The 14,346-nt window shown below is 36.1% G+C and overlaps 1 protein-coding gene, 1 long non-coding RNA gene and 1 other non-coding gene across 5 annotated transcripts; 1 reads left to right on the top strand and 2 right to left on the bottom strand.

Annotated features, from left to right (window-relative positions):
- Positions 1-1,845: 1,845 nt before the first annotated feature.
- On the bottom strand, positions 1,846-7,463 carry LOC113282181 (putative pentatricopeptide repeat-containing protein At3g23330). Of its 3 annotated transcripts, XM_026531139.1 has the most exons (5): positions 4,978-7,463; positions 4,810-4,883; positions 3,656-3,848; positions 3,046-3,386; positions 1,846-2,031 (listed from the first exon to the last, which is right to left on the bottom strand). In XM_026531139.1, exon 1 carries the CDS (start codon positions 7,461-7,463, stop codon positions 5,205-5,207), a length of 2,259 nt encoding a protein of 752 aa, XP_026386924.1. In that variant the 3' UTR covers positions 1,846-2,031; positions 3,046-3,386; positions 3,656-3,848; positions 4,810-4,883; positions 4,978-5,204. The 3 variants fall into 3 exon arrangements, with proteins under 3 accessions (XP_026386924.1, XP_026386923.1, XP_026386925.1); XM_026531138.1 differs by lacking the exon at positions 1,846-2,031 and having other exon boundaries at positions 2,840-3,386; XM_026531140.1 differs by lacking the exon at positions 1,846-2,031 and having other exon boundaries at positions 2,840-3,380.
- Positions 7,464-7,578: 115 nt separating this feature from the next.
- Positions 7,579-7,662, top strand: TRNAL-CAA. Its single transcript has one exon. It is a non-coding gene; the product is annotated as a tRNA-Leu (tRNA).
- Positions 7,663-8,727: 1,065 nt separating this feature from the next.
- Positions 8,728-9,319, bottom strand: LOC113277634. The gene is made up of 3 exons (XR_003325028.1): positions 9,267-9,319; positions 9,107-9,125; positions 8,728-8,792 (listed from the first exon to the last, which is right to left on the bottom strand). It is a non-coding gene; the product is annotated as an uncharacterized LOC113277634 (long non-coding RNA).
- Positions 9,320-14,346: the final 5,027 nt, after the last annotated feature.

Here is a 14,346-nt window from a genome sequence, read left to right as displayed (position 1 = left end):
ACCACCACCGCCACAATCTACTACCGTTTCCACCGCACCAGTCTCCTCCTCCCCAACGGACCCCACTGTAACTGGCTTTCCGAAGTGGTCCCCGAGGTGGCACGACGCGTGGGATATAGAGTCCGGCGTGGCAGTGGTGGGACCATTCTCGTACGAGATTATGAAGGAGCTTCATATTATATAGCCTCTCCTCTCCTCTCCCATTGTTGAAGAAGTACACAGGCAGGAGAGAGAAGAAGAGTATCATTGTGATTATGAATTTAGCTGCTAGTGTGTACGACTAAGTAGTTTTATGGCGGCTAAGCAAAGCGACAGTTTGAATTCCACACCGTTGGATTTCATGGGATTAAGGGGGGAGGAGCAAGATTTTTCATAGTTTATTGGTTTTCTTGTTATGAGCAGACAATGGAGGATTCTTTGTTTTCTGTGAACAGATCGTATCACTGCATAGAATGATTGGTTTTTTGTAGCTTCATTTTTTTTTAGTCAGAGAGAATTCAGACTTCAGAGGCGGAAGAAGAAAAAAAAAACAGCGGGACCCACACACGTGATGGGATTCCGGAACACCTTCTGCCACCTCTCTTACACTCTCTCTGCCTCCTACACTGTTGGTCAATTACCATAATACCCCTTGATGTTGTGAAGTGAAACTAATAATCCTGTACCAGGTGTTCTTTCAGGTGAGTAAAAGAACAGTGTTCTTAACTACTTAAAACCACCCTATTTAAGCAGCTATGTGTGGAAAAGGAGGTAGGGATAGTTTTGGAAAACAGGGGAGGTGTAGTAAGTTGTAAGTTGTTTTCCTAATGGTGGGTCTATAATCCTGGGTAGATTGCTATAAAGAACCTAGAGGTTAGGGGACCTAAGAGTAACAGTTTAGGTCTGTTTTTATGCAAGTTGTTGCAAAACCTTTTATCTACTTTCAGGGTTAAAATCGCAAAAGACCTGTACACCCTTCAGCTTAAGTAGATGACCTTAAAATGGGAAAACACCAGGGAAACTGTTTTTGTATTGAAGGATTGATTTATAGAATATGGAAAAGAGACAAAGTAAGAGTCTGTACTTGAGAGAGACAGAGATGGAAACAGAGAGAAAGAAAGAGAACCCTTGAGAGACACGATTTTTGGATCAGGGAACTGAGATACGGCCTCTAATAATCATCATCATAACTCACTATCTCTCTCTCTCTCTCTCTGTTTCTCTGTAAGTGTCCTGAACCTGGAATATGAATGAGCAAGTTAGATAAATACCCACGCCACAATAATGATCAGACAAATATATAGAACCAGTCAGAGTTAGCCAGTCAGACTTCCGTTGTTGTTCATTTCTCATTTTCATCTCACTATATAACAAGAGTAGTCAATCTGCATAGTGGGAATCCCAAATACATTTTTGATACAGAGATGTCCTAGATGATGATCCATGAGTTCAATAATTCAAACATATAATAGAATTTCAAAAATTAATAGGTATAAATGTCTATTTGTTTTACTCTTGTTTGCACAGGGTGGTAAATGTTAAATCCTGAAAAGAAACAAAACCCGAAAGACCTACTCGAGTGCATGGAATGCTCAATATAGAAAACTCTTACTAGTTACTCCTTTTCTTTTGAGGGAGAGGAAGAGTAGCAAACTCTTATGCTGGAAGGAATTTAAAGAGTCTATGCTATCATCAATATTGGATACCAGAAGAATTGCTACAATTGCGTGCCTGTATAAAACATATCGTCGGTATTACTAAATCTATGCCTACTTGGTGATCACTGATCAGACAGATTTTTCCTCTCCGGTCCACAAAGATTTCGCAAGAGTGGTTGTACATAATAAGATCACAATATCTTGCAAAAAAAAATATCGAGTAATAATAAAAATGAAATAGATTGAGATCTTACAGACTACACAGTTATCTATCTAACCATACATAACGAATTTATCAACACAAAATCTTCATCTGGGTGTTGATGGAACTCGGCTAACTAATTGTACTTTCTCGCATGCATTGATTGATTGAGTCATACTCCTTGTATGTCACCTAGAGTACTAAAATATTAGTGTAGTGAAAAAATAATCAGAATAACATGACTTTACCACAGATATGTATGGCAAAAAAGTGAAAAAACTCGAAAAACAAATTGGAAACTATCCATAAGGAAGCATTTTCTATAATTTATAACTTGCATGGAATGGCACGTCCAGAGATTTCGAATAAATCCCTTGGTGTACAAGTAGATTGGGAACCACAGAAAATGTGGTCCAAGTCTGTACAACGAGTCCTTTGGATTCATAATATAGAGATGTCCTAGATAGATATAAGTTCAATAATTCAAACACATTTTACTCTCAAAGCTAGCACCATGAAGAAAATTGATGAGATCACCAACACTAGAGAAGTATGAGATGTTTTATAAGATCTGGACTTTTCTGTGTTTTGTGGTCCTATGATGTAAGAACAAGCTCTAAGAATAATAGCTAGGGTATCCAAACTTAGTAACCTAATTGTTCATTGTTTTACATTTGCAGAGTAAGACCTAATAAATCAGTTGTCTAAGGATATGTTATTTTGTCCCAAAATACAAGTTGAGGTGATCACATCCTTATTCTACAATTGGGTATCATCATGCTAGTGTTTCCAATATGGTACGAACTTGGTCAAGTTTGTTCCATTTGTCTCAATCAAAGTATGAACATCATAAGTGTTATAGACTCTACTTTCGATGATGGGACATTGTTATTACCAGTAAGTTACAAAATCAGAACCTTTATATAAATACACTAGTAGAACGGTTAATATATCCACATCAAGTGCTGAACATAAGCAATTTCTATGTGTTGTCCCATAGTCAAAGTAACAGCTCAATGAACTCACTACGCAAAACGTCAAATAAACAACTCAATATTTGTAGACATTAAACATGTGGACCACACTAGAACATTTGTAAATAGAAAAGGTATCTCGAGTTTTTCACAAAACCTAGGAAAAGCTTAATATTTACTCAAACATTTCCATTTTACAGTGAGTAGAGACACCAAAGGAAGTGTTACTTACCTGTATTAACTATGATTTGCAAATGCTATAATCTCTGGAAGAAACAAATGAAGCACATAGCATCAATTTCCTGGCGGCACAATGGCGGACCCTATGCATGTCTACCTCAACAAGAACCTCCTTCAGCGTGATCCTTATCCTCTGCAGTAATAAAGAATTACTCCTATAAGTTATGCACTTGGTGGTGTTGAAACTGTCCAAAAGCAATATATAATGCACTTGATTTCATCTAGACCCGGTGAAAGCCAATCTTGGGATCTAATGCATTTCCATGTATACGGATCATGGGTATTGTTAAAATCATCCCCTTGGCCGCTTTATGAATATGACCCTAACTGCATCTACAAGGAAAAAAAGAAAAAGAGAGAGAGAACAACTTCATCATACTCATTCTTGGAGGTGAGTCCCTAAGTTCAAATTTATGTATTTAACTAAGGCAAACGGCCAAACAAATTTGGCCTTGGGAAAAAAAGTACAAGACAGAAATTCGATAATTAATTCATCAGTCACGAAAAATGACAAAGATGATCGAAGACAAAGTACCAGCAGATATCCAGAAAATAGTTGACATCAAGATATGAATTTTTTGTCCAGGGAATTGGGAACTCACATGAGTAATCAGGCACCAATAAAAAGGAAAGACATGGTACGGGGCTTGTTCGCCCATGCTGTCCATGGATAAAGTGATTGAAGTCCATAACAACTACTCGTACATTCACCTCTCTATCACCCGAACAACAGGATCCCTTTCCATAGACTTTCGATGACCACACTAGGCTACATAACTCTAGCTTTACATTACTCTGCAATTCAATTTGAAAGTATAGACAAGTTAGACAACTAACTCCATTTCTGAACAACTAGAAAGATACTACAAGAAACTAAGTTTATATGAATCATGCCCACAACTCGGGTGCTAATTATTGAATGCTACTTGCAAGAATATGAAACAAAAATTTAGTGACTCCCAGTTAGAAGGTCAGTCCTTTAATTGCACTCAAATATCGATTTCCGCTGTCTACAGGTGGAGATAGAGCATCTTTTAAGCTGACTTAAACTTAAACACCACAACTATATCAAAAAACCAAAATTAGAAAGCAAATAACATAAAAGCTGTATTTCGTTCAACAATTTTTGGAAAACCCACGTAGCCAAGACTTTTTTTAAGTGCAAAAGAACAAAAAAAGAGTTGAATTCAGTACCCAAATTTAACATTCAAAAAGATGGAATAAAAAACAACGAAAATAATCAATTAAGTACAGGTGATATCAACGAGAAAGGACGAGAATTCAGAAGACAAAGAAAAGAAGTAAAATAAATTATCATCGTTGAAGGATGAGAGCCCAAACAGCTTCTGAGAAAAGGCAGGTGAAGGTGGTTTTGGGCAAGGGTGCTGTTGTGGGATGCAATCCATGCAGAAATTTATCTTTTGGTGGGATGAGGTTGTTCCAGATGAATTTTTGAAGGGAGGGTTGAGTTTGTGGGTTTGTTGAAGGTGGGTAAGAAGAATAAGGTAGGCAGTTTTAACTGAAAATCAACCTTTGGGTGATGTGACCAGGACATGGTATCAGGTAAATTGGTGAAAGTGGGTGGGAAGAGAGGTGAGTGTTTAAGAAAGTAGCAAGGACTTAAGCTCATCTCTAAGATCATCAGTCTTGTTTTAATAAACCATTTTTGAGATACGCTATTCTAAAAAGAGAATAAGAAATTCAAAATAATCTTTGAGAGAAAGCCAGGGGTCATCCCAAGAGGATAGAGATGCACCTGATTCAATAGAGAAAGAGCAGCAGCTGTAGGTGAAAGGGACTTGCATTGTGATTCCTTTCCAGTATGAACACCTTTGAGAAACAGAATTCATCTGATTATATGTATTTCTGAGGGAAACAAAAAAGAAACTGTTGATGGAACATAAACAAATGAATGCTCAGTTACCTGGGCTTCGAATAATACGCAGGAACTGCAGGTTTACTGATAAAAATTAAGAAAGTTTTCCTTCCAAAAGATGAAGAACGCACCGATCCATCAAAAAACTTGTTTACTCCGCACTGTGAAATTCAGGAGAACTGAAACGGCTATCTCCATGCACTATTCGAGTCTGATCAACCAAGGACTGGTGGTTTTAGTTTCATTCTGCAACATAATCTCACCTTGTACAACTTTCACCAGTAATCTCCACAAGAACACTTCCCATCCTTGAAATGGTGAAATCTGCTAACATCCCTCATAACTATTTCTCTCCCAACAATTTCGGATATAAACTTAGTAGCCGTGTGACAATCCACACATACTCGAAGGTTCTTCGTAACCCTAATAGTTGTTCCAGAAGGTGTACTAATGATTCCGAAAGCAATTGCCAACCTCTCACTATGACTACATAATAAGTTTCTTTTCTGTTCCTCTTCAACATCATGGAGCACGTTATCAGTGTTAAGCACATACCCTTTACGCTCCATTCGCTCCAGCATAACTTTCAAAGCCTCATTTATTCTATCATAATATGGATGTGATTTGTCTCCTGCCACAAATGCGTGTATCTTATTCTTAACTTCTATCCAAGTGCAAGCTGGTTTCTTTGTCATCCCTCTGCCCTTCATAGCCACCCTCATTTTTGCTGCCTCTTTCCATCTCCCAGCAGATGAATATATGTTTGACATAAGTATATAAGCTCCGATATTCTCAGGATCAATCTGGAATACTTTTTCTCCAACCCTTTCAGCCAGCTCAATGTTCTTGTGGACTCTACAAGAAGATAGCAGGGTTGCCCAAACAGAACCAGTTGGTCTTATATGCATTTTAGAGATGAACTCATACGCTTCCTCCAACTTTCCGGCGCGTCCAAGGAGATCTGCAACTGCTGCATAGTGCTCTAAACCAGGACAAATGCCATAATCTTCAGTCATGCAATTAAATAGCATCCGAGCTTCATCCACTAATCCACCATGGCTACAAGCAGTCAAAGCAGCTACAAATGCAACATAATTTGGTCTCACGTTCTCCATCTTCATCTTGTGGAATAAAAGCAGGGCTTCATTTGCATGCCCATGTAACGCATACCCCATGATCATGGCCGTCCATGAAACCATATCAGGTGAATCCATCTTATCAAAAATGCTTCGAGCAATTCGAATATTCCCACATTTGGCATACATGTCCACTAAAGCACTTGCAATAAACACGTTTTTATCAAACCCATTCCGAGTTATGTACCCATGAAGTTGCTTTCCAAGGTGCAGGGTCGTCAAGTGAGCACATGCTGGCATTATACTTGAAAATGTTAGACTACTAGGCTTAACTTTTGCTGTTAGCATCTGACGAAACAATTTCAGACCTTCATCAAACAAGCCATTCTGCACACATCCAGCAATAATAGAATTCCATGAGATCACATCAAGTTGAGGTAATAAATGAAAAATTCGAAGTGAATCATCCACTCTAGTGCACTTTGCATACATGTCAATCAAACTACTAGCTATAAAATCATCGGAATCAAATCCATGTCTAAGTGTGTACCCGTGAATCTCTTTTCCTCTAGAGATGTCTACGTACTCTGCAAATATAGGAAGGATGCTAGACAAAGTGAAGGAGTCTGGCATTAAATTAGTCTTCCCTATCTCCCTAACCGTTCTTAAAGCTTCTTCACACATTCCATTATGTACATACCCTGCAATTACAGTATTCCAAGACACAATATCCTTATGGGGCATCATATCGAAAACTTTCTTTACACTCTCTATATAAACCATATCTCTCCGTCGCCGCGGAGTAACACCACCACTTACCAAGAGTTGATTCTGATTTTTTCCAAGAACTTTTAAGGACCTAGGATGAGGGTCCTTTTCTATATCGACCTCACTATCTAAACTCCTCTCAAAATTTCTTTCAGGAATTTTCTCATACACTAAGTCTACACTCCCAGAACTAAACCTCTGACTATCAAAACCTTCATCCATACTTTGGAATTTAGAATACATGTTCATAAGAGCATTACCTGTATACAAATCAGCATCAACACCGAGTCTGATAATACTCCCATGAACAGACTCACCAAGTTTGAAATCCATTAAACCAGTACAAGATTTAAGAACAGAAGGAAATACATTATGATCTGGGTGTTTTCCTGAAGCCCTCATATTTGAAAAACAAGTCAATGAATCTTCGAATAAACCATGGTAAGTGTAACATCTAATGATTGATTTCCATGCAATAACGGTAGGAAGAGAAGTAAAAGTGTTGAAAATGATAAGTGATTCATGTAAAAATCCTAAATGTGAGTAAATTGAAAGAATGGTAGCCATAAGAGAGGATGAAGAACCTTCAGTTTTCAGGACCTGGGCATGGAGTTGCTTAGCGTGGTGTTTTGATTTTATGGTGGATGGGTTTTGCAAGAGTGATCTCAGAGGTATCGCAATAGAGCTCATTTTTGCTGTTTGAAATTGCAACTATTCCCACAGCTGCACCATTTAGCAGTAACTGCAGATGATGTTGTCGCATTTCTTAAATGATGTGTTCCATCAGAGCTCCAATAACCAACAAGTCAGTTTGGCCGAGTGGTCTAAGGCGCCAGACTCAAGTTCTGGTCTTCGAAAGAGGGCGTGGGTTCAAATCCCACAGCTGACAGTTTTAATTTTTTTGCAAAATCAAAGCTTTAAAATTTTCTGTCCTTTCTATGTTGATTCGCGCATGCTACAGATTCACTTGCCAGACTATACTTCTATTCTCGGAACCTCCATTGTAATCTGCAGTTAGGGCTGTCAACGGATAAATGTCCGTCGGATATTAGACAATCCGATAAGGTTAAGGTTAAGAATTATCGGATATCCGATATCCGTTAACATCCGGCGGATATCAAAAATACAAACCGATATCGTTAACGTTAATCTATCGGATAACGGATATTTATCCGTTAAAATCCGATAACGCCTGTCACAGAAGCAAATGCAGAAATGCTGAAAATTTAGGTTGTTTTTCAAGTTTTTTGACAGTCTTTTTTGTTCAGGTGTAAGAAATACAAACCACACAAACACCTCAGTCACATCACACATGAAAAAACAAACAACAACAGAGTCTGCAACTACAAACAAAAAACTACACTCAAACAGGCTAGATCTTCTTTGCTGGTTTCATTTTGCATCAACTTCAGTCGACGACTTCCATATCTGCATTCACAATCACAAAAACCTGGTTAGGGTAGCTCAATACTTGGACACTATATTAGCTCATCTACTAGCGTATGAGATCTAATATGCTTTTACATGTTACAGTTCTAATTACAGTTCTGGAACAAGTGCAATATGGTAGCTCATCTAATGTTACAGTTCTAATATGGTAGCTCATCTAATATTAATATTGTTACAGTTCTAATATGGAAAAGAATTAAGTAAAGGAAAAGAAACGAAGATTTACCTGCATCAAAGAAGTCTGGCAGCCAATCACTTAAGCATAGCAATGCTTGGACTGCCTGAAGTTCCAACTCTGTTGGATGCTTTATGACTTTCAGACATTCTGAGAACAACATGAATAAAGTATTAGTAAAACACAGAACATGAAAGTCATAAAGCATAAAGCATGTTGTTCAAGAAATAGAAAAACTCTGTTGGATGTTATCGATTTCAACCAATAATAAAACTCTAATCCTTTACCTAAACTCATACAAGTTATACTCACTCACACAGACACACTGACCTTGGTATTTCCAAACTCCGTGTTTGCAGATCCTGCTGCAGAGTTACAAGCACCAGTCTTCAGCCCTGCAAGCAAGTAAAACATCAGTTTACCTATATATCTCCAAGAAATCCAGAAAATACAACAAATCAAACGTTGAAGACAAATTCTATCACAACATAAGATGTTTTAACTTCCCAAAATCTCAAATCGAACTAGAGGTTAAATGAAGTTTTAACCCAAAATACACCCAACATTTAACTGAAGAATCAATAATTGGAACTTAGCATATCATTTCACACGCACAAAATGAACTAAACCGGTAACCCCTAAATCGAAGTTGAAGCTGCTTCATACAAGAATGAAAACATCAAAACAATTGAAAGAAACCCTAGCTTACCTTGAGGATTTTCGCACAGCTGATTCAAACAACACAAAAAACTAAATCAGTAATCCCTAATCGAACTATTCAAAATCCAACTATTCAATCTCACTTTCAATTACCTAAATCAACAGAGAAACAAAGAAAATAAACAAAAAACTTACAAAATCATACTCACCAAGATCCACACCGACCTCTGTTCAACTTCTTCAAATCTCCTTATCCCTCCTCGAGTCCTCGTTTTCTCCTCCAAAAATTCCCACTGCCAAAATATCTAGAACTCAGAAGATTAGATTACGATTAGGTCCTCCCTGTCGGCAGCGGGCAACATATATCTAGGGGTAGGAAATTACAAGTACACCCCTAGACTATCGGATATCGGATATTAACCTAACGGAAAGGCCTATTCCAATATCGCTATCGTTAAGAGAAAATATCCGATAAAATATCCGATTCCGATATCCGATATGTCGGATAAAATCCTATAGGATGTCGGATTTCGGAAATGGATATCGGATATCGGTTATCCGTTGCCAGTCCTATCTGCAGTTATCCTGGATTGGATGGTTAGCAGTCAAGTGTGTGTTCCACCAAATACTACATTTTCTACCATATGTGAAGACAAAGGAGGAGTTGGAAGCCTGTGTGCGTGTGCAGTTAAATAATGGAACAATATTAGCTTTTGAATTCCTAGGTTGTACACAGTATGCACTGACAAGAGTGCTAGAATTCCTGACTGTTTCAGGTTTGCTGGCGACGTTTAAAAGGCCTCTGAACCCAGCAGAAAGCATCGATTACTTAGAACTCTGATACGAGCTCGGAGATGTTGGTGTTCAGCAAGGAGTTGCTCTTATGGGCGATTTTACTGTCGCTAACATGTACAATTCACCAACTCAAGAGGAAACCAAAGCTATCAAATTCGAGAATTCCACCTAAGGTACAATTCTTTATTTGGCACTTCATCATTCGATTCCCACAAGATGTATGCTTAGTCATTCAAGGCTTTGTGTAATGTGTGGGATGCAACAGGAGAGCGCTGCACATCACTGCGACTTCGTATGTATATTTCTAGTAATACTAGTTTTTCACCCGTGCGATGCACGGGTCTGTTTTTTGCAAAAGAAATATTGGAAAATGTTTTAAAATTAAATTCATTATAAATAAATTAAAATGATGAAAATTCAAGAAGTCCAATGCCTTAGACACTGACAAAAAAATTTGTACACGGATAAGAAACCAACACGACATCTTCCAGACGCCAACAATACTTATTCAAAATTCAAAGATTAATTAAAAGTTATGTCGCTCCATAATTTTTTCAAAAGTAAATCTTCTTTAACCCCTTTGGAGTTCATACTTCTATTTCTTATATACTCTTGTCTCTTTTGGTCCATCGAATTATTGTGCTCGTTCACTCCATCTGTAGAAACACCATCAAATTCACGTTAGATCATATCTTAAAAAAAATATCGTTCAACCGCTTACCTTTTTATAAATTTCTCTATTTTGTTTGTGTCATGTGCTTTTGTTGGTATTTTATTAAGGTAAGTGGAAATCTAGAAAGATATATTTTACTGGTTAAATTCCTTATTTTTCATATTTTACTTGTTATTATGCATGGACCACTTTGAACACATATAAATATTGAATCCAATGGCAATATCCGTAACGGCCATTTATTAAAATAAAAATCATATTCTATCTATTTTTAAAAAAGAAATACTTTAAATGAGAAAGTTGTTCCAAATATACTTTAAATGGTTTATAAGCAAAAGTTATATTCTGAATTGAATTTAGATTCCTAAGTTTTACATTTTACATACACAGGTAATGTGCAACACTTATTACCAGATTAGGTAAACTTTAACAATAAATTACATGCAGCCCTGTAATTTTCCAAATATAGCTTCTGCTAACTTTAATACTTAAGAGATTCAAGAGGGCTGGTACCAGTAACCATAAAAAGACATCATCTAACTGCATTTTAATCTCTAAGAAAAATGAAAAATACAAATACTATAATCCGTGGGAGGAGGTGTAAAACGTGTTGGCACAGCCTAGCACATCCCATTAAGAGGCGAGCCCGCCGTGCTACTGTCGTGCTGTGTTGTGCCAGAAATTAAGGCGTGTCGTGTTGTGTTGTGCTTGAGAGCGTGTTGTGTTGTGCTTGACATATTTATTTTACATTTTTCAAAATAAATACTTTCAACATATTTAGATATTGTATGTGTTTTTATCGAAATAATTTGACATAACGAAGATAGAATATCAAAAAATGGTTAGAATAAACACTCTTTTGTAAAATATACAAAAGAATGTGTTGTTTGTACGTGCAATACTTTTATACATATTATGACGTGCTTTGTTAGCGTGACGTGCAGTGTTGTGCCATGTGCTTATTCGTGCCACGTGATGTGATATGCCACTATGCCGATTATCCTAACCCAACACAAAATATTAAGCAAACGTGATGTGTCGTGCTCGGCTAATTCACGTGTTGTGCTGGGTTGTGTCTGTGTTGGCACGACCCAGTTTATACTTCTAGGCGAATACTTAAAGCAGAGAAGGGAATGGCTTCCTCCCACCGGATATTTTTGTATATCTCTTGCCTTGGGAGAGGATCTTCCAGGAAGGCTATTAACCGACATTCACTGTAGATAAGCTCATATTTGATATCATTAAAATTTAACCCTATTTTATAGGATTAATTTTTAAGAGACTCCACTGTGCCGGAAATGAAAATATAAAACCAATGATGATAAACGATTACCAATAAAATCAGATAATAATGTGTGACACCTTCCTTAATGAAGGATTAATTGGGGGATATGAAAAGTAATGGGGGAATATTTTACTGTCCATGTCGGTATGGAAAAATCATGCCGATTTTAGTTGACGGCATCGAAAAACCATGCCGACATGAACAGTAAAATATCTCCCAATTACTTTCCATATCCCCCAATTAATCATTCTCCTTGATATCCCTTATATACGCAAATTGTCGTTGTCGCACATTCCTGACAAAGAAGATAAGACCTTACGTTTGCCATGGATAAACAGACCCTGTCACCATCGTCATCACTTGTAACACAGGAAAAATATAAACAGGAAAAATGCCAATGTATAACCTCAGCAAGTGCCTGAAAGAACTTCGACATCACTCTCGTTTGGAATGTCACAAAGAGACATTTTGATTAGGATTAAGTGAAGCCACCGAGAACTTCTCAGCGTAAAAATCCTATCACTTGGTGAAGCCGAACCCGTGACACTTGAAACACAAAAAAAAAAACATTTAAGTAATTTTCTATAGTTCATATAAGGTTCTTTATAAGAATTAAGCTACAAAAATGTAAATAACAATGAATGATATAATTAATTTACCGTATGGATTGCAAATGAGTTCCTTGAATGTCTTAGTATTTCATTTGGAAAAGCCAGATTCCAGTGAGATCAGTATATTTTGTATTACCGGACTTTTGAGATGGACAGTTTTAGGGTGTCTGGATTTCATTAATTATTCATTAATCAAGATCTATCATAATTTAGGGTGTCTGGATTTCTAGCTGTTGTAAATTCGCTCAATCCTCAATATTTTTAAACACAGGGTTCTACTGAAAATCAAAAATAAGTAAGAACCCATCACCACAGAGAGTGAAATAGACACTGACAATCTCAAAAAAAAATTCCAAAATCACAAATCTGTCATAAATCAACAAAAAGTAAAACCCTTCATTTTATCAAATCAAATACCATATGCTTCAAAAGATTAATAAAAAAAATAAAATCAAATACCCTAGAATCTCAAGATTGTATTTTATCAAAAGATTGAATTGAAAAAAAAAAAAACCGAAAGTTAAAATACTACCTCGTTACAAAAAAACCCGTCTCGCTTTGCTTTGTGTTCAATTTTTGATATCAAATCTCTGCGTATTATACAAAATTATAACCAAATCAAATCTCCTATTATAAAAAGATTTAATAGGAAGAAAAAGAACGACCGAAAATGAAAATACTATCTCATTACAAAAAACCCATGCCGAGAAAGGGACAGATGTGCAATGTGTATAAATTGGGCGTCATAACACAGTTAAGACAAAAAAAATGCCAAGCGAAAAGAAAGTATACGTGTGTGTTCAAAATCGATATCATCAAGCTTCAAAAGGACTAATATTATCCACCTGTTTTACCTCAAGTTAACGCTCAAGATCGCATTAGAGCCGATTGATTGCACGATACTGCATAACAACAACAAAAAACACCAAAATAGATCAGGCAACAATCATTAAATCGCAAGAGAAGGAAAGAAAAAAGAACGTAAGAAAAAAGCTCTTGCTCGCCGGGTTTATATAGGGAGACACCCAAAACCAAAAATCCCATGAAAATGGAAATAGATTATTTCTTGCAATATTTGTTGCAGTATTTTTTTTTATATTTAACTTATCCATTCTATATTTAAAATGCCGAACATTTATTTGTTGCATTATTTTTGTCCAATAAAATATTGTGCATATCCTGAATCGTCTTGGAATAAAATTCTTTTATGAAATGAGGTTTCTTTTACTAAAAACAAATGAAAAACTCCCCAATTGTAGAGTTTCCAAAACCTCACTTTTGGTATATTGAAAATTTTCATGTTTTTTAGGAATCTTCTAGAAGATGTCTAAGATTTTTTACTTTTGTAATTTTTTTGTAAAATAAGTAAGTAATATTAAAAAGAACAATATTTAAATTCATTATGATATTGAACTTTTCTATTATGATGATTGTTTTGCTTAATATCATGTTCAAACACTTCAGGCATTTGTATTAATTTGTTTTTTTTTTTTTATAATTGGACAAGATTATTATATGGAAGAAGAACCTTTCACTGGATTCATTCGGGCCATTCACAAATCAGGTATTTTCTTTTAATCAGTGATTTAAATTTTTACTTTTAATAAGGTATATTCTCATGAATTTTTTTAAGTATTTAATACCAACTGAAAACGTAATTGCAAGTATTTTCTTTTATTCGTAGTTTGACGTTGTAATTAGGTGATTTTATTACAAAAATTGTAAATGGACATTGGACATTGATTTTTTTTTTATTCGTATGATTGATTTAATTTTACGATGAAATCATGATGAACATTGCATATTTTATTTTTCTTCATCATGATGAAATCGTTTTATGGTAAGATTTATGAAATTGTTTATGGTAATGTTGAGGTTGTGTATATTTGTTTGATATGTTTCTAAGATTAAATAAGATTTAATAA

Source organism: Papaver somniferum, chromosome 5 (assembly GCF_003573695.1).
Source record: "Papaver somniferum cultivar HN1 chromosome 5, ASM357369v1, whole genome shotgun sequence".
In the NCBI taxonomy this organism is placed as follows: Eukaryota; Viridiplantae; Streptophyta; class Magnoliopsida; order Ranunculales; family Papaveraceae; genus Papaver; species Papaver somniferum.
Note: the sequence above shows the minus strand (reverse complement) of the source record. Positions and strands in the feature narration are given on the sequence as shown.

Bases quoted from the DNA above. Each gene is read 5' to 3' on its own strand.
- LOC113282181 (XM_026531139.1), bottom strand. From the start codon at position 7,463: ATGAGCTCTATTGCGATACCTCTGAGATCACTCTTGCAAAACCCATCC.